This window comes from Ranitomeya imitator, chromosome 6 (genome assembly GCF_032444005.1).
Source record: "Ranitomeya imitator isolate aRanImi1 chromosome 6, aRanImi1.pri, whole genome shotgun sequence".
NCBI lineage: Eukaryota > Metazoa > Chordata > Amphibia > Anura > Dendrobatidae > Ranitomeya > Ranitomeya imitator.
This window is the reverse complement of record NC_091287.1, coordinates 164,152,545-164,171,290: the sequence shown is the minus strand read 5'-3', so window position 1 is coordinate 164,171,290 and position 18,746 is coordinate 164,152,545. Positions and strand designations below refer to the sequence as shown.

Sequence of the window (18,746 nt, the reverse complement as noted above, 5' to 3'; positions counted from 1 at the left end):
ATCATTATATTAGTAAAACAGGCTTACTGTTTGCACACATATCTGCCAGAATAAAATCACATTGGACTCTTTGAATTCATACACATGGGAAATGAACAAATTGAAATGAACATGTTTTATGTGTTATGTAGCAATACAGAATAACATATGATCTGCTGAATTGCATTTTATGTGTATTGCAAGTGTCATCTGCACAGTGGGAGCATGTGGCTATCTTTTTTTTTCATTACAGAGCATTGTCTGTCAATACTGATGAGTACAGCTTGAAGAGGGGCTTCTGTTGCTCTACAAATGAAGCTGTTCTCCAGCTCTGTGCTTCAGTTAGCCAGTAGTAGAGCAGAGAGGCTGTGTACATGCTTGTGCTTTTCAGTTTTCTGCATCTGATTCACTCCAAAGACAAGCTGTGGTTAGCTGCTGCAAAGCCAGATCCTACAATGCAAGTTAGTTTTACTGAACCAAGTGTTGATTCAAATGGCAGCACGGGAAGACTGAATTTCATTATTGCAACTTGCTCATCAACAATATCTTCTACAGATGCGGGGGATGATTACTGGCAATCCTTTTACACCTCCTTTAAGGTAATACATTTTTCAATTTCTGTTTGCTTGATTCTTTGAGCCGAGAGTGATTTCTTTTAGTAATTGCTCATTAATTAGGCATTTAGGACATTTACCTGATCAAATATCCAATAATTCTCTAGCATCTTAGATGTTCAGATTTACTTAATTACTTTATTATGTATTACAAAAATGAATAGATAAAAATATGAAGAATATCTGTTTTGATATAAACAAGGTATTAAGGAAAAACAATAGTAGTGCATATTCTTGTAAATCAAAAAGTAAAATATCCAAAAATAAATACTATTATGTAAAAAGTTAAAGCAGAGTTTAAATAAATTGCTCATGCAAAGATTATTTTTTTCCAGGAACATAAATTGATTTTTAACGTTTCCCTTTAACTATACTACATTCAAGTTCAAAAACTACTGATGCTTTTTTTTCCCTTTGGAAAAGTTGATTTAAAGTATGTGGTGACCATTATCAAGAGGAAGCTATAGAAAATTCATTATCACACTTATGTACTTAGCTCATTATTTGGTTCAGTCTACTTTAACACAGAATCTGAAGTCTACTGTCTTTTTACCATGTATATCAGTAAAGCTTCAGGTAATTAAAATTAATTCACAATTTCATGTTCCTAAATTAAGGCCAAAAGAGTATCCATTCTACTCTGTATGGCTGTTGAATAATACTGTGCAAATGTTTTAGGCAGGTGTGAAAAAAATCTGTTATAATTTGAAGTGTTGATAATAGTATTTTTATATAAAAAAAATGCAACGTGAATGAACGAAAGAGGAATCTAAATCAAATCAGTAATTTGGATTCAAAGCTGCATCAAAGCATCAATTCTTTTGAGTATGCCTGCACCCAGTTTTCAAAGGAACTCGGCAGAGAAAATGCTCTAAACATCTTAAGGTACCGTTACACTAAACGACTTACCAATGATCACGATCAGCGATATGACCTGGCCGTGATCGTTGGTAAGTCGTTGTGTGGTCGCTGGGGAGCTGTCACACAGACAGCTCGCTCCAGCGACCAACGATCCGGGGCAAGACTTCAGCATCGTTGAAACTGTCTTCAACGATGCCGAAGTCCCCGGGCAACCAGGGTAAACATCGGGTTACTAAGCGCAGGGCCGCCCTTAGTAACCCGATATTTACCCTGGTTACCATTGTAAAAGTTAAAAAAAAAACTACATACTTACATTCCGATGTCTGTCACGTTCTCCGCCGTCAGCTTCCCTCCCTGCACTGACTGTGTCAGCGGCGCCGGCCGTAAAGCAGAGCCAGAGCACAGCGGTGATGTCACCGCTGTGCTCTGCTTTACGGCCGGCGGCGCTGACAGTCAGTGCAGGGAGGGAAGCTGATGGCGGGGGACGTGACAGACATCGGAATGTAAGTATGTAGTGTTTTTTTTTTTTTTACTTTTACAATGGTAACCAGGGTAAATATCGGGTTACTAAGCGCGGCCCTGCACTTAGTAACCCGATGTTTACCCTGGTTACAAGTGAACACATCGCTGGATCGGCGTCACACACGCCGATCCAGCGATGACAGCGGGTGATCAGCGACCAAAAAAAGGTCCTGATCATTCCCCACGACCAACGATCTCCCAGCAGGGGCCTGATTGTTAGTCGCTGTCACACATAAGGAGATCGTTAGCGAGATCGTTGCTACGTCACAAAAAAGCGTGACGTTGCAACGATATCGTTAACGATATCGTTATGTGTGAAGGTACCTTTAGAGCATTAACCACAGATATTCCATGGCTGTAGACTTGGCTAATAATTCCATATCATGTAATTTCAGGACTACTTGTTCTAATTTACAAAGATATTTTTAATGATATTGGCTGTATGTTAATGGTTTTTGTCCTGCTGCAGAATAAATTTGGAAATGGTAGTGCATGATGGATAACTATCTGCCTATATTTCTCAACATTGAGAACACCATCTTGATCAAATCCTACAATGCATTTTCTGACATGCAGCTCCAAACTTTCAAGGAACCTCCACAATGCGTCATTATTATTAATATGCACAGTTCGGTCACCACAAAATGGTTTTTGGTTACATTTTTTCCATGAAGAACATTTTTGGCCAGAGCTCTCTGTACAGTAGCGGAGTTGAGTTTGGTCTCGTTGGTTTCTTTCAGTTCTGAACTGATGGCACTGTTGGTTATCAGATTTCAAAGGAAATTAACCATGATTTAACTTTAGTCTGTTGCACTAAGTTTCTTTGGCTGATCATTGCATCTTCTGTCCTCTATGTAGCTCATTTTTTATCATTATCTATGTTGATCAATACAAGGAAATAATTACAGGGTGGGCCATGTATATGGATACACCTAAATAAAATGGGAATGGTTGGTGATATCAACTTCCTGTTTGTGGCACATAAGTTTATGGGAGGGAGAAAAATTTTGAAGATGGGTGGTGACCATGCTGGCCATTTTGAAGTTGGCCATTTTGTATCCAACTTTATTTTTTCCAATGTGAAGAGGGTCATGTGAAACATCAAACTTATTGAGAATTTCACAAGATAAACAATGGTGTGCTTGGTTTTAACATAATTTTATTCTTTCATGAGTTATTTACAAGTTTCTCTTTGTTTACAGCCATTGACATGTCGCAGAGGTTAACACTTGAGGAGCGGATAGAAATTGTGTTGATGTCTGATGAATGCATTACCTCGGTCGTTGCAGCAGATTCCAATGCAAGACACCCTTTGCAATGACATGTCATTATTTCCATGTTATTTAGGTGTATCTATATAAACTAGCTGTTTCCAGCCAGCTAACGCTCGGCACGCTCATTGCTATCTAATTAACGCTGCTGGTAATTAAACTAAAGTAAATAATGACAACATTCAATAGCGCTTACGTAGGTGGTAAAATTAACTTAAAATGAAGTTAATAACAATAATAATCATAAAAATCTGAATAATACTAATAATTAGTGTTGAGCGATACCTTCCGATATTTGAAAGTATCGGTATCGGATTGTATCGGCCGATATCTGAAAAATATCGGATATCGCCGATACCGATATCCGATACCAATACAAGTCAATGGGACACAAATATCGGAATGTATCCTGTAATGGTTCCCAGGGTCTGAAGGAGAGGAAACTCTCCTTCAGGCCCTGGGATCCATATTCATGTGTAAAATAAAGAATAAAAATAAAAAATATTGATATGCTCACCCTCGGACGCGCCCTGGTTGTAACTGCTGCAACCGCCATGCTTCCCTTCCTAAGAATGAGCGCGTGAAGGACCTTCGATGACGTCGCGGCTTGTGATTGGTCGCGTGACCGCACATGTGACCGCTCACGTGACCAATCACAAGCCGCGACGTCATCGCAGGTCCTTCACGCGCTCATTCTTAGGAAGGGAAGCATGGCGGTTGCAGCAGTTACAACCAGGGCGCGTCTGAGGGTGTGTATATCAATATTTTTTATTTTTATTCTTTATTTTACACATGATTCTTCTTCCCGATACTGATTCCCGATATCGCAAAAATATCGGAACTCGGTATCGGAATTCCGATACCGCAAATATCGGCCGATACCCGATACTTGCGGTATCGGAATGCTCAACACTAGGAATAATACATTTTATTCACAGTGTAAAATCAAAAACAAACTGGATTCAGTAAGATGTGCGTTTTTTATTCATTCCAGCATCTAAACACATTTCATAACGAAACGTAAATTAAGCTAAAATTTCTCTGTAAACACAATCACATGTGTGAGGACGGAGCTTCGTGAGGTAATGTGCGGGGATGGAGCCTCGTGTGGTAATGTGTGGGGACGGAGCCTCGTGTGGTAATGTGTGTGGACAGAGCCTCGTGTGGTAATGTGTGTGGACGGAAACTCATGTGGTAATGTTTGTGGACAGAGCCTCGTGTGGTAATGTGTGGGGACGGAGCCTCATGTGGTAATGTGTGTGGATGGAGCCTCGTGTGGTAATGTGTGGGGACGGAGCCTCGTGTGGTAATGTGCGGGGACGGAGCCTCGTGTGGTAATGTGCGGGGACAGAGCCTCGTGTGGTAATGTGTGGGGACGGAGCCTTGTGTGGTAATGTGTGTGGACGGAGCCTCGTGTGGTAATGTGTGGGGACGGAGCCTCGTGTGGTAATGTTTGGGGACGGAGCCTTATGTGGTAATGTGCGGGGACGGAGCCTCGTGTGGTAATGTGCGGGGACGGAGCCTCATGTGGAAATGTGTGGGGATGGAGCCTCGTGTGGTAATGTGTGGGGATGGAGCCTTGTGTGGTAATCTGTGGGGATGGAGCCTCGTGTGGTAATGTGTGGGGACGGAGCCTCGTGTGGTAATGTGTGGGGACGGAGGCTCGTGTGGTAATGTGTGGGGACGGAGCCTCATGTGGTAATGTGTGTGGATGGAGCCTCGTGTGGTAATGTGTGGGGACGGAGCCTCGTGTGGTAATGTGCGGGGACGGAGCCTCGTGTGGTAATGTGCGGGGACAGAGCCTCGTGTGGTAATGTGTGGGGACGGAGCCTTGTGTGGTAATGTGTGTGGACGGAGCCTCGTGTGGTAATGTGTGGGGACGGAGCCTCGTGTGGTAATGTTTGGGGACGGAGCCTTATGTGGTAATGTGCGGGGACGGAGCCTCGTGTGGTAATGTGCGGGAACGGAGCCTCATGTGGAAATGTGTGGGGATGGAGCCTCGTGTGGTAATGTGTGGGGATGGAGCCTTGTGTGGTAATCTGTGGGGATGGAGCCTCGTGTGGTAATGTGTGGGGACGGAGCCTCGTGTGGTAATGTGTGGGGACGGAGGCTCGTGTGGTAATGTGTGGGGACGGAGCCTCGTGTGGTAATGTGTGGGGGATTATGTGTGGTAATGTGGTGGGGGGTGGGATTATGTGTGGTAATTTGGTGGGTGGGCGGGATTATGTGTGGTAATGGGGTGGGGGGGTGGGGTTATGTGTGGTGATGTGTTGGGGGCAGGATTATGTGTGGTGATGTGGTGGGGGTCGGGATTATGTGTGGTGATGTGGTGGGGGGGCGGAATTATGTGTGGTGATATGGTGGGGGGTGGGATTATGTGTGGTGATGTGTTGGGGGGGTGGGATTATGTGTGGTGTGTTGGGGGAGGGATTATGTGTGGTGATGTGGTGGGGGGCGGGATTATGTGTGGTAATAGGGTGGCGGGGTGGAATTATGTGTGGTGGGGGCAGGATTATGTGTGGTGATGTGGGGGGGCAGAATTATGTGTGATGATGTGGTGGGGGGTGGGATTATGTGTGGTGATGTGGGGGGCGGGATTATGTGTGGTAAAGGGGTGGGGGGTGGGATTATGTGTGGTGATGTGTTGGGGGGCGGGATTATGTGTGGTGATATGGTGCAGGGGTGGGATTATGTGTGGTAATGTGGTGGGGGCGGGATTATATGTGGTAATGTGGTGGGGGACGGGATTATGTGTGGTAATGGGGTGGGAGGGCAGGATTATGTGTGGTAATGGGGTGGGGGCGGGATTATGTGTAGTGGTGGGGGGGCGGGATTATGTGTGGTGATGTAGTGGGGTGGGATTATGTGTGGTAATGGGGTGGGGGGTGGCATTATGTGTGGTGATGTGTTGGGGGCGGGATTATGTGTGGTGATGTGGTGAGGGGCGGGATTATGTGTGGTAATATGGTGAGGGGGGGCGGGATTATGTGTGGTAATGTGGTGGGGGGCAGGATTATGTGTGGTGATGTGGTGGGGGGGCGGGATTATCTGTGGTAATGTGGTGGGGGGCAGGATTATGTGTGGTGATGTGGAGGGGGGCGGGATTATGTGTCGTAATGGAGTGGGGGCGGGATTATGTGTGCTGATGTGTGGGAGGGCGGGATTATGTGTGGTGATGTGATGGGGGCAGGATTATTTGTGGTAATGGGGTGGGGGCAAGATTATATGTGGTGATGTGTTGGGGGGGCGGGATTATGTCTGGTGTGTTGGGGGTGGGATTGTGTGTAGTGATGTGGTGGGGGCAGGATTATGTGTGGTGATGTGGTGGTGGGCAGGATTATGTGTGGTGATGTGGTGGGGGGCGTGATTATGTGTGGTGATGTGGTGGGCGGGTGGGATTATGTGTGGTGATGTGGTGGGCGGGCGGGATTATGTGTGGTGATGGGGTGGGGGCGGGATTGTGTGTGGTGATGAAGTGGGGGGAGGGATTGTGTGTGGTAATGTGGTGGGGGCGGGATTGTGTGTGGTAATGGGGTGGAGGCGGGATTGTGTGTGTGGTGATGTGGTGGGGGGCGGAGCTACTGTGCATGGGGCAGGATTAGCGAGTAATCATGATGCCTCTTATATATTTAGATGGCCCACCCAAAAAGTTTGCCTCATCACTGAGCATAATGTTCTGTGTAAACTGAGGACTCTGTCGATCGTACCTTCATCGGATATTAACTACTCACAAATGGCACCCCTACAAAATCCAGCTGTTGCATCATCTTAACGCGCTGAATTTGCAGAATGGGCAAAACAAAAATTTGAACAGTACCCTTAGTTTACACAGAACATTATGTTCAGTGATGAGATAAACTTTTTTGTGAGGGCCATTTAGATGGATACAATTAAATAACATGGGAATGGTGACAGATTAATTGCATAGGGTATCTTGCATTGAAATCTGCTGCAATGACCTGGGTACTGTGTTCACCAGACATCAACACAATTTCTATCCGCTCCTCACGTGTTAACCTCTGCAACATGTCAGTGGCTGTAAACAAAGAGAAACTTGTAAAAAAACTCATGAAAGAATAAAGCTACATTAAAACCAAGCACACCATTGTTTTTCTTGTGAAATTCTCAATAAGTTTGATGTGTCACATGACCCTCTTCCCATTGGAAAAAATAAAGTTGAATCCAAAATGGCTGACTTCTAAATGGCCGCCATTGTCACCACCCATCTGAAAAAGTTTCCCCCCTCCCATTTACTAATGTGCCACAAACAGGAAGTTGATATCACCAACCATTCCAATTTTATTTAGGTGTATCCATATACTTGGCCCACCCTGTATGTAACACACAACAGGTAAATAGAATGAGGAGGAGGCAGTTAAATTGCAAATTAGGATTAAAAATTAAATCTTTATTATGATTATTTTAAAAGGATCATAACATTCAAGCTACAGAACAAAAGAGAGAAGTGCGTTGGCACTGGAATTACATTACAGGATGACAATATCTTGTGAACAATTTACAATCTACTGCGATTCAAGGTACAGTAAATAACATGTAATATAATTATTACAAGTGCAGTAAGAGAATAATCTTAGAATGGGTCATGCCATTGTTATGCATATATGGAGGTGGTCTATATTCTTAAATTCAAGTGCTAAGTGCATCTATAACATAATAGATCTCTATGATTAGAGATATAGGTATGTCTAGCAAAGACACGGACCATTCTTATTTAAACAGCATATCTATCTGTGATGAACCATTAAACATAATATCTGCAGAGAAAGGCATTTAGTTTCCTGGAGGAGAGAGGATAAAGTTTCCTCAGAGCTCAGAGAAGGTACTCACAAAGTGGCATGTGCATAGTTCCCATATGTTGCGTGCTTCTACTCCGACAGCGCCATTTCGCATATGTGCTTCTTCCAAAGGAGGCATTAGATACATGGCAGTAATGTGTGCCTTATGTATGCCTTCTCATGTGGTCATTGGTTGACGTGTCAACAATAAGGGTTGTCGGTGCATGCTCGATCTGTACAGCCTGTCCCAAATTGAAAAATGAGGATTCCGGTTTTCCCCACTGGAATGCACCAGTGGAAAGCATGCCACTCCTTTGTGTGCAGAATCGGAATTCAGGGTGGCCGTAGAGCGAATGTGCATGCCTCTCAATGCTGACATTATATAGTGGGGCAGATGCTAAGTCCTGAGTGTGGGAAGGAAAATGGTGATTGCGACATTTAGTAGCGGTGTTCACAAGGGGCTTGTCTAGCTGTGTATTAAACAGAGCAATCCACTTAAATATAGAGTATACATGAATATGAACTATACTAAAGTGTGGATTATATGAAAAATGAAAAGGAGTATATGTTTTATACAGGATGGGATGTGAAAGTGCAGACAAGGGGGAGGGAAGGGGGAATGCATTTGAAAGGAGGGGCAAAGTTGAAAAAGTCATGCTTTTTAAAATTATGGAAGTGCTAATATATTATAATGAATTCAAAATTATAATTTCATGTTATAAGTAGGCCAAGATGTAAGAGTGAAGAGTGAAAATAATAAAAATGATGAACATAAAAATGGGATTACATAAATCAAGAATATGAAAAGAATAATAAACAGGTCTGTCAAAGATGGAAATATGTAAATAATAAGGTAGTGTAAGGGGATACGTGAATGTGTAATTTTAATGCATTGGGAAAGGGAGGGAGAGGGGAGAAAGGGGAAAGGAAAATATGGAAAAACAGTGAAGAAAGTATTGACAAAATTTAAGTCTTCAAGTATTTACTTTAGAGTAATCCATTGAACCAAATATTATCAAAAATCCTCCCATCAAGTAGAAATCATTGATGGAGACTGAAAACATCTCTTGAATGCAATTCTGTCCCACACTGGTTGTATTAGAGAAGGAACTAATTTCCCTTATGCAGGAATTACAACTCAGAAGTCCAGTGATCATTTTTGACTTTAAGAATTTTTTTCACAAATTTGTATTGATCTCACCCAAATCTCCACAAGACATCTGTCTTTTTCTGCTCCAGAGTACAATGGTATAGAGGTACAGAGATGTCCATGTAGATTTATGGATGTCAAAGTTCAAAGGTAGGTCAAAGAAGTTCTCTTAAGGCTATGTGCACAAGTTCAGGTTTTTTTCGTGTTTTTTTCGCGTTTTTTCGTGAATAAAAACTCATTAAAAATGCATACACTATGCATCCTATCATTTAGAATGCATTCTGCATGTTTTGTGCACATGATGTGTTTTTTCCGCGAAAAAAAGCATCGCGGTAAAAAAAGCAACATGTTCATTAATTTTGCGGATTTTCTGCGTTTTTCCCGCTATTCTATGCATTTGGGAAAAAAACCGCATAAAAACGCACCGAAAACGCATCAAAAATGCGTAAAAATCCCGGTAAAATTGTGGTAAAAATGTATGCAAATTTTTGGCAGATATGTCCGGTTTTTGTCAGGAAAATTTCTGCAAGAAATCCTGACGTGTGCACATACCCTAAATGGTTCTTTATCTTCATGTTATTAGAGATTTTTTCAACCAAATCAAAGTTATTAGTGTTCATTATTCGGATGGTTATCTTTTCAGATTGTCCATCCTCCACTTGAACTCCCACAGCATCGCACATCTCCAGCTTCAAGAATCCATGGTGGAAACATCAACCCACACAAACAGACTCATTGCCACACTAAGGAATTAGCATCCGCCCTACTATATAACGTCAGCATTGAGAGGCGCACATATTCGCTCTGCGGCCACCCCGACTTCTGCTTCTGCACACAAAGGAGCAGCATGTGTTCCTTGCGGTGGCGATACGCGTTGGGCATCTCCACGGGCTCCCCGCTCCCAGGCTCTTTCCATGTACCATGCGCTGCTTTGGGTCTGTACTAGCTACTCTGCCATGCTGCACAGCATGATTTCAAGGTTCTGCGAGCACTATTAGTGACATCAGTATTTTTCAGCCAGTGTATTTAGCATTCTCTTGTTTATTAGGCAGAACTTATGCATAGCAGCTATGGTACTGTTGGACTTATTACTATGTTGTAGGTATATATCCATGTGTGTCATACAAGTGTGTTATCGGAACTCACATTATTGTTGATATACACATTGTTTTGACCACTATTAGTAATAGTCTTACTTTATTTTGTGACATTGCAAAAGTCATTTGGATTCTTTATCGGCTTTGGGAGGGGCAGCCTCAGGCTTTATTATAAGCTGTTTGGGTGTTTTCATGTTCAAGTCGCTGTTGACTTTTTAAATGTTTTTAATAAGTTTGTTGGTGTGTATTCAATAAAATTATTATTCTTACATGTATGTCTGGTGATCCCCAGTTTGTGGTCTGCAGCTTTTTCTCTGTATGTTGTTATAAAAAATTTTGTATTGACCCTGGGTGTATCCCTTTAGATTCATTATGGTGCCCTCCTATACAAATTTGGTTACTGCAGTTGAGAAGTGGTAGTAACCAGCAGTCTGTTGAACCACACATTGCTGTTCAGACTTTTTAGGCTACTTGAACTATATTAACAGTCCAAAAATTATCCTTTTTCATAGGTAGATGCCTTTTTGGTTACAAAGGTGGTGAAAATGAAAGAAATTGTGTGTTTTTTCTTTACATAGGGAGTGCAAAATCCAGACTTCTTTGGAGAGTATCAAGAGATTTGTTCTTGCTAAATGAAGTAGTGATAGTTTTTACACAAGCCATCAAAAAATTATTCATTCTTTTTGGGAGATGTTAGAGGTTTCTTTTTTGAATGTGAAAAAGTTATCAACTTGGAGTGAAAAAATACCTTTTTTTGGTATATACAATAGGTTTGCTAATCACAAAATGATCTATTGCAAAGGCTTTTGTTTCAAACTGTTTAAAAATTATTAACTTTTTAGGAAGCAATAATAGGCTAGCTGTTTTCGAAGTGAGGAAGCAAAGACTTGTCACCAAATATTCCAAAAGTCAGCCCCACTTTGTGAACGGTTTTATGTTTCTATACTCTCAAGATAGTACATTTTCCATAAACAGTAATGCATTGCACTATAAGGTTAAGTGCACGTTGCAAAAAAATCTGAACCGTTTTTCCATCTCTTTGCAGGAAAAACGTAGCTGAAAAAAAAGCACGTTCTTGGTGCATTGTTGATACGTTTTTGCCCAGCTTTTAGGAAAAATACAAAATGTGCGAACAACACTTTAGGTTTCTCATTCACTTTGCTGGCATCAGGATTTCTTCAAGTTTTGCTAGCAAATCTGCAAAATGTGCACAAACCCTTAATTGTAATGAGCAGCCAGGATAAATGTGGCTGGTGTAGCTATGCAGTGGCAATGGCAGCAAAAGAATATGTATAGCAGACAACTAGGACAGGATAGTTAAAGGGACTCTGTCACCTGAATTTGGCGGGACTGGTTTTGGGTCATATGGGCGGAGTTTTCAGGTGTTTGATTCACCCTTTCCTTACCCGCTGGCTGCATGCTGGCTGCAATATTGGATTGAAGTTCATTCTCTGTCCTCCATAGTACACGCCTGCGCAAAGCAATCTTGCCTTGCACAGGCGTGTACTATGGAGGACAGAGAATGAACTTCAATCCAATATTGCAGCCAGCATGCAGCCAGCGGGTAAGGAAAGGGTGAATCAAACACCCGAAAACTCCGCCCATATGACCCAAAACCAGTCCCGCCAAATTCAGGTGACAGGTTCCCTTTAAGGAGAAGTGTGGATGCATAGGGAAAATGACTGCCGCTCCAGCAGCAGCAGAACATTTGATCCCTATACGCTGACAAGTAAAAGGGTAACAATTAGGGTTGAGCAAAACGGATCGGACAATTTAAAAAATCGCCGACTTTTAGCAAAGTCGGGTTTCGTGAAACCGACCCGATCCTAGTGTGGGATCGGCCATGAGGTCGGCGATCTTCGCGCCAAAGTCGCATTTTGTATGACGCTTTCAGCTCCATTTCTCATCCAATGAAGGCGGACACAGAGTGTGGGCAGCGTGATGGCATAGGTCTCGGTCCCCACCATCTTAGAGAAGGGCATGACAGTGATTGGCTTGCTTTTATGCGGCATCACAGGGGCTATAATGGGGCGTGCACGCCGACCGCCATCTTACTTCTGCCGATCTTAGCATAGGGAGAGGTTGCTGCAGCTTCATCAGAAGAAGGGATATAGTTAGGGAGGGAAGATTAACCCTGAAACTGCTTGTGCTGTAGCGATTTCCACTGTCCAACACCACCTTTTGTTTGCAGGGACAGTGGAGTTTTTTTTGTGCATCAGCGCTGTAGCTTATTAGGCTGCCTTATAAGGCTCCCTGATAGCTGCATTGCTGTTTGTACGCCGCAAACCAACTGCTTTTTTAAAAGCAAAAATCCTGTTGCTCCTTTCTGCACAGTTCTCTTGCTTCTTTGTTCACACTTTTGTGTGCAGCAGTCCTTTTTATTGCTGCCATACTTGTCCTTTGATCATTGTAGGGAGATTGAAATTGTACTACACCCTTTGTATTTTTTTATATATCTGCCAGCCACGTTGTGCCACTTGTATTGTGTAGTGTAATACACAGGGCCTGTTTTTTGCTGCAGTCTCCCCCCCCCAAAAAAAAAGTGAGATTTAAATTGACGACAAGTTTCTATATGTCAGTTCTGTTGGTCGTATATCTGCCAGCCACGTTGTGCCACTTACATTGTGTAGTGTAATACACAGGGCCTGTTTTTTGCTGCAGTCTCCCCCCAAAAAAGTGAGATTTAAATTGACAACAAGTTTCTACACGTCAGTTTTGTTGGTCGTACATCTGCTAGCCACGTTGTGCCACTTACATTGTGTAGTGTAATACACAGGGCCTGTTTTTTGCTGCAGTCTCCCCCCCAAAAAAGTTAGATTTAAATTGACAACAAGTTTCTATACATCAGTTCTGTTTACATAGTTACCTAGTTATTAACCCCTTCACCCCAAAGCCTGTTTTCACCTAAGTGACAGGGCCAATTTTTACAATTCTGACCACTGTCACTTTATGAGGTCATAACTCTGAAACGCTTCAACGGATCCTGGTGATTCTGACATTGTTTTCTCGTGACATATTGTACTTCATGATAGTGGTAAAACTTCTTTATGCCCTTAAATTAGAGAGTTATATCACATAATATAGTTAATAAACAACATTTCCCACATGTCTGCTTTACATCAGCACAATTTTGGAAACATAATTTTTTTTTGTTAGGGAGTTATAAGGGTTAAAAGTTGACCAGCGATTTTTACGGATCTTGAAGTGACTTTGAGGGGTCTATATGACAGAAAATGCCCAAAAGTGACACCATTCTAAAAACTGCACCCCTCAAGGTACTCAAAACCACATTCAAAAAGTTTATTAACCCTTCAGGTGCTTCACAGGAATTTTTTGAATGTTTAAAAAAATTGAACTTTTAACTTTTTTTTCACAAAATTTTTACTTCAGGTCCAATTTGTTTCATTTTACCAAGGGTAACAGGAGAAATTGGACCACAAAAGTCGTTGTACAATTTGTCCTGAGTACGCCGATACCCCATATGTGGGGGTAAACCACTGTTTGGGCACATGGCAGAGCTCGGAAGGGAAGGAGCGCCATTTGACTTTTCAATGCAAGATTTGCTGGAATTGAGATCGGAGCCCATGTCACGATTGGAGAGCCCCTGATGTGCCTAAACAGTGGAAACCCCCACAATTGACACCATTTTGGGAATTAGACCCCCTAAGGAACTAATCTAGATGTGTGGTGAGCACTTTGAACCTCCAAGTGCTTCACAGAAGTTTATAATGTAGAGCCGTAAAAAAAATTTCATATTAATTTTCCCAAAAAATGATCTTTTTGCCCCAAATTTTTTATTTTCCCAAGGGTAACAGGATAAATTGGACCCCAAAAGTTGTTGTGCAATTTGTCCTGAGTACGCCGATACTTCATATATGGGGATAAACTACTGTTTGAGCGCATGGCAGAGCTCGGAAGGGAAGGAGTGCCATTTGACTTTTCAATGCAAAATTGGCTGGAATTGAGATCGGACGCCATGTCGCATTTGGAGAGCCCCTGACGTGCCTTAACAGTGGAAACCCCCCACAAGTGACCCCATTTTGGAAAGAAGACCCCCTAAGGAACTTATCTAGATGTGTGGTGAGCACTTGTAACCCCCAATTGTTTCACTAAAGTTTAGAATGTAGCATTGTGAAAATTAAAAAATCATTTTTTCTTTCCACAAAATGATGTTTTAGCCCGCAATTTTTTTTCCCCAAGGGTAACAGGAGACATTGGACCACAAATGTTATTGTCCAATTTGTCCTGAGTACGCTGATACCCCATATGTGGGGGGGGAACCACCGTTTGAGTGCATGGCAGAGCTCGGAAGGGAAGGAGCACCGTTTGAAATGCAGACTTAGATGGAATGGACTGCAGGTGTCATGTTGCATTTGCAGAGCCCCTGATGTACCTAAACAGTAGAAACCCACCACAAGTGACCCCATATTGGAAACTAGACCCCCCAAGGAACTTATCTAGATGTGTTGTGAGAGCTTTGAACCAACAAGTGTTTCACTACAGTTTATAACGCAGAGCCGTGAAAATAAAAAATATTTTTTTTCCACGAAAATGATATTTTAGCCACCACGTTTTTATTTTCCCAAGGGTAACAGGACAAATTAGACCCCAAAAGTTGTTGTCCAACTTGTCCTGAGAACGCTGATACCCCACATGTTGGGAGGAACCACTGTTTGGGTGCACGGCAGAGCTCGGAAGGGAAGGAGCGCCATTTGAAATGCAGACTTAGATGGATTGGTCTGCAGGCATCATGTTGCATTTGCAGAGCCCCTGATGTACCTAAACAGTAGAAACCCCCCACAAGTGACCCCATATTGGAAACTAGACCCCCCAGAGAACTCATCTAGATGTGTTGTGAGAGCTTTGAACCAACAAGTGTTTCACTACAGTTTATAACGCAGAGCCGTGAAAATAAAAAATATTTTTTTTTCCACGAAAATGATATTTTATCCCCTATGTTTTTATTTTCCCAAGGGTAAAAGGACAAATTGGACCCCAAAAGTTGTTGTCCAACTTGTCCTGAGAACGCTGATACCCCATATGTTGGGGGAACCACTGTTTGGGCGCACAGGAGAACTCGGAAGGGAAGGAGCACTGTTTTACTTTTTCAAAGCAGAATTGGCTGGAATTGAGATCGGACGCCATGTCGCGTTTGGAGAGCCCCTGATGTGCCTAAACAGTGGAAACCCCCAATTATAACTGAAACCCTAACCCCAACCCTAACCCTAGCCACAACCCCAACCCCAACCCTAACCCTAGCCCTAACCCTAGCCCTAACCCTAATGGGAAAATGGAAATAAATACATTTTTTTACATTTTATTATTTTTCCCTAACTAAGGGGGTGAAGAAGGGGGGTTTGATTTACTTTTTTTTGGCGGATTTTTAGGGTTGGCAGCTGTCAAACACTAAAATACGCTTTTTATTGCAAAAAATAGTTTTTGCATCACCACATTTTGAGAGCTATAATTTATCCATATTTTGGCCCACAGAGTCATGTGAGATCTTGTTATTTGCGGGACGAGTTGACGTTTTTATTGGTAACATTTTCGGGCAGATGACATTTTTTGATCGCTTTTTATTCCGATTTTTGGGAGGCGGAATGAACAAAAACCAGCAATTCCTGAATTTCTTTTAGGGGGGCGTTTATACCGTTCCATGTGTGGCAAAATGGATAAAGCAGTTTTATTCTTCAGGTCAGTATGATTACAGCGATATCTCATTTATGTAATTTTTTTTTATGTTTTGGCGCTTTTACACAATAAAAACTATTTTATATAAAAAAATAATTGTTTTTGCATCGCATTATTCTGAGAGCTATAACTTTTTTATTTTTCTGCTGATGATGCTGTATGGCGGCTTTTTTTGTGCGGGACAAGACGACGTTTTCAGTGGTACCATGGTTATTTATATCTGTTTTTTTTTTGTTGTTTTTGCGGTGTTCACTGAAGGGGTTAACTAGTGGGATAGTTTTATAGAGCGGGTCGTTCCGGACGCGGCGATACCAAATATGTGTACATTTATTGTTTTTTTTAAATTTACATAAATAAATGGATTTATTGGGAAATGTTTTTTTTTTTAATTTGGGGATTTTTTTTTTTTTTATACATTCTATTTTTTTTTTTTTACTTTCTACCATTGTCCCAGGGTGGGACATCTCTGTATTAGATCAGATCGTTGATCTGACACTGTGTATAGCACTCTGTCAGATCAACGATCTGACAGGCAGTTTAGCTGGCTTTCCGGCGCCTCTCAGCAGGCGCCGGCTAGCCAGGTCATTTCATGACCCGGAAGGAGTTCGGCGGCCATCTTGGATCCGGGGACTCCTTCCGGGTCACCGGAGCAATGCGATCTCATTGCGTTGCTCCGGTGGGAGAGCGCAGGGAGCCCCCGTCCCTGCGCGATCCCCCTCTATGCCGCTGTCACTACTGACAGCGGCATCAGAGGGGTTAAATGCCCGCGATCGGCGATAGCGCCGATCGTGGGCATTGCTGCGTGGTGTCAGCTGTCATATACAGCTGACACCCGCACCCGATCACCGCGGCGCTCAGCGCGAGACCGCAGTGATCGGTGCGCCATACTAGTACTGCTGCTGGCACAAATGCAGTGCCAGCAGCGCAGTACTAGTACGGCGCATGGCGCGAAGGGGTTAAGGTTGAAGGAAGACTTTAAGTCCATCTAGTTCAACCCATAGCCTAACCTAACATGCCCTAACATGTTGATCCAGAGGAATGCAAAAAAAAACCCATGTGGCAAAGAGTAAGCTCCACATTGGGGAAAAAAATTCCTTCCCGACTCCACATACGGCAATCAGACTAGTTCCATGGGTCAACACCCTATCAAGGAATCTAGTGTATATACCCTGTAACATTATACTTTTCCAGAAAGGTATCCAGTCCCCTCTTAAATTTAAGTAACGAATCACTCATTGCAACATCATACGGCAGAGAGTTCCATGGTCTCACTGCTCTTACAGTAAAGAATCCGCATCTGTTATTATGCTTAAACCTTCTTTCCTCCAGACGTTGAGGATGCCCTCTTGTCCCTGTCTCAGGTCTATGATTAAAAAGATCATCAGAAAGGTCTTTGTACTGTCCCCTCATATATTTATACATTAAAATAAGATCACCCCTTAGTCTTCGTTTTTCCAAACTAAATAGCCCCAAGTGTAATAACCTATCTTGGCATTGCAGACCTCCCAGTCCTCTAATAACCTTGGTCGCTCTTCTCTGCACCCGCTCCAGTTCAGCTATGTCTTTCTTATACACCGGAGACCAGAACTGTGCACAGTATTCTAAGTGTGGTCGAACAAGTGACTTGTATAGAGGTAAAATTATGTTCTCATGAGCATCTATGCCTCTTTTAATGCATCCCATTATTTTATTTGCCTTAGTAGCAGCTGCCTCACACTGGCCACTGAATATGAGTTTGTCATCCACCCATACACCCAGGTCTTTTTCATTGACGGTTTTGCCCAGAGTTTTAGAATTAAGCACATAGTTATACATCTTATTACTTCTACCCAAGTGCATGACTTTACATCTATCCCCATAAAAGCTCATTTTCCATTTATCAGCCCAAGCTTCTAGTTTACATAAATCATCCTGTAATATAAACTTGTTCTCCCCTGTATTGATTACCCTGCAGAGTTTAGTGTCATCTGCAAATATTGAAATTCTGCTCTGTATGCCCCCTACAAGGTTATTAATAAATATGTTAAAAAGAAGAGGGCCCAATATTGACCCCTGTGGTACCCCACTGCTAACCGCGACCCTGTCCGAGTGTGTTCCATTAATAACCACCCTTTGTTTCCTATCCCTGAGCCAGCTCTCAACCCACTTACATATATTTTCCCCTATCCCCATTATTCTCAATTTATGTATCAACCTTTTGTGTGGCACCGTATCAAAAGCTTTTGAAAAGTCCATATACACTACATAAGCACATAGTTATACATCTTATTATACATCTTATTACTTCTACCCAAGTGCATGACTTTACATCTATCCCCATAAAAGCTCATTTGCCATTTATCAGCCCAAGCTTCTAGTTTACATAAATCATCCTGTAATATAAACTTGTCCTCCCCTGTATTGATTACCCTGCAGAGTTTAGTGTCATCTGCAAATATTGAAATTCTACTCTGAATGCCCCCAACAAGGTCATTAATAAATATGTTAAAAAGAAGAGGGCCCAATATTGACCCCTGTGGTACCCCACTGCTAACCGCGACCCTGTCCGAGTGTGTTCCATTAATAACCACCCTTTGTTTCCTATCCCTGAGCCAGCTCTCAACCCACTTACATATATTTTCCCCTATCCCCATTATTCTCATTTTATGTATCAACCTTTTATGTGGCACCGTATCAAAAGCTTTTGAAAAGTCCATATACACTACATCTACTGGGTTCCCTTGGTCCTGTCTGTCCATAGAAGCTGATCAAATTAGTCTGACATG

The 18,746-nt window shown here is 42.4% G+C and overlaps 1 protein-coding gene across 2 annotated transcripts in view; it reads left to right on the top strand.

Annotated features, from left to right (window-relative positions):
• Positions 1–261: 261 nt before the first annotated feature.
• NPSR1 (neuropeptide S receptor 1) overlaps positions 262–18,746 on the top strand; it is a 551,858-nt gene continuing 533,373 nt past the window's right edge. Inside the window, exon 1 of one of the 2 annotated variants that reach the window (XM_069732482.1) lies at positions 262–578. In XM_069732482.1, the coding sequence (XP_069588583.1) occupies positions 354–578 (225 nt within the window). In that variant the 5' untranslated portion in view covers positions 262–353. The remainder of the gene's footprint in view (positions 579–18,746) is intronic. The other variant, XM_069732481.1, reaches the window with a different exon arrangement.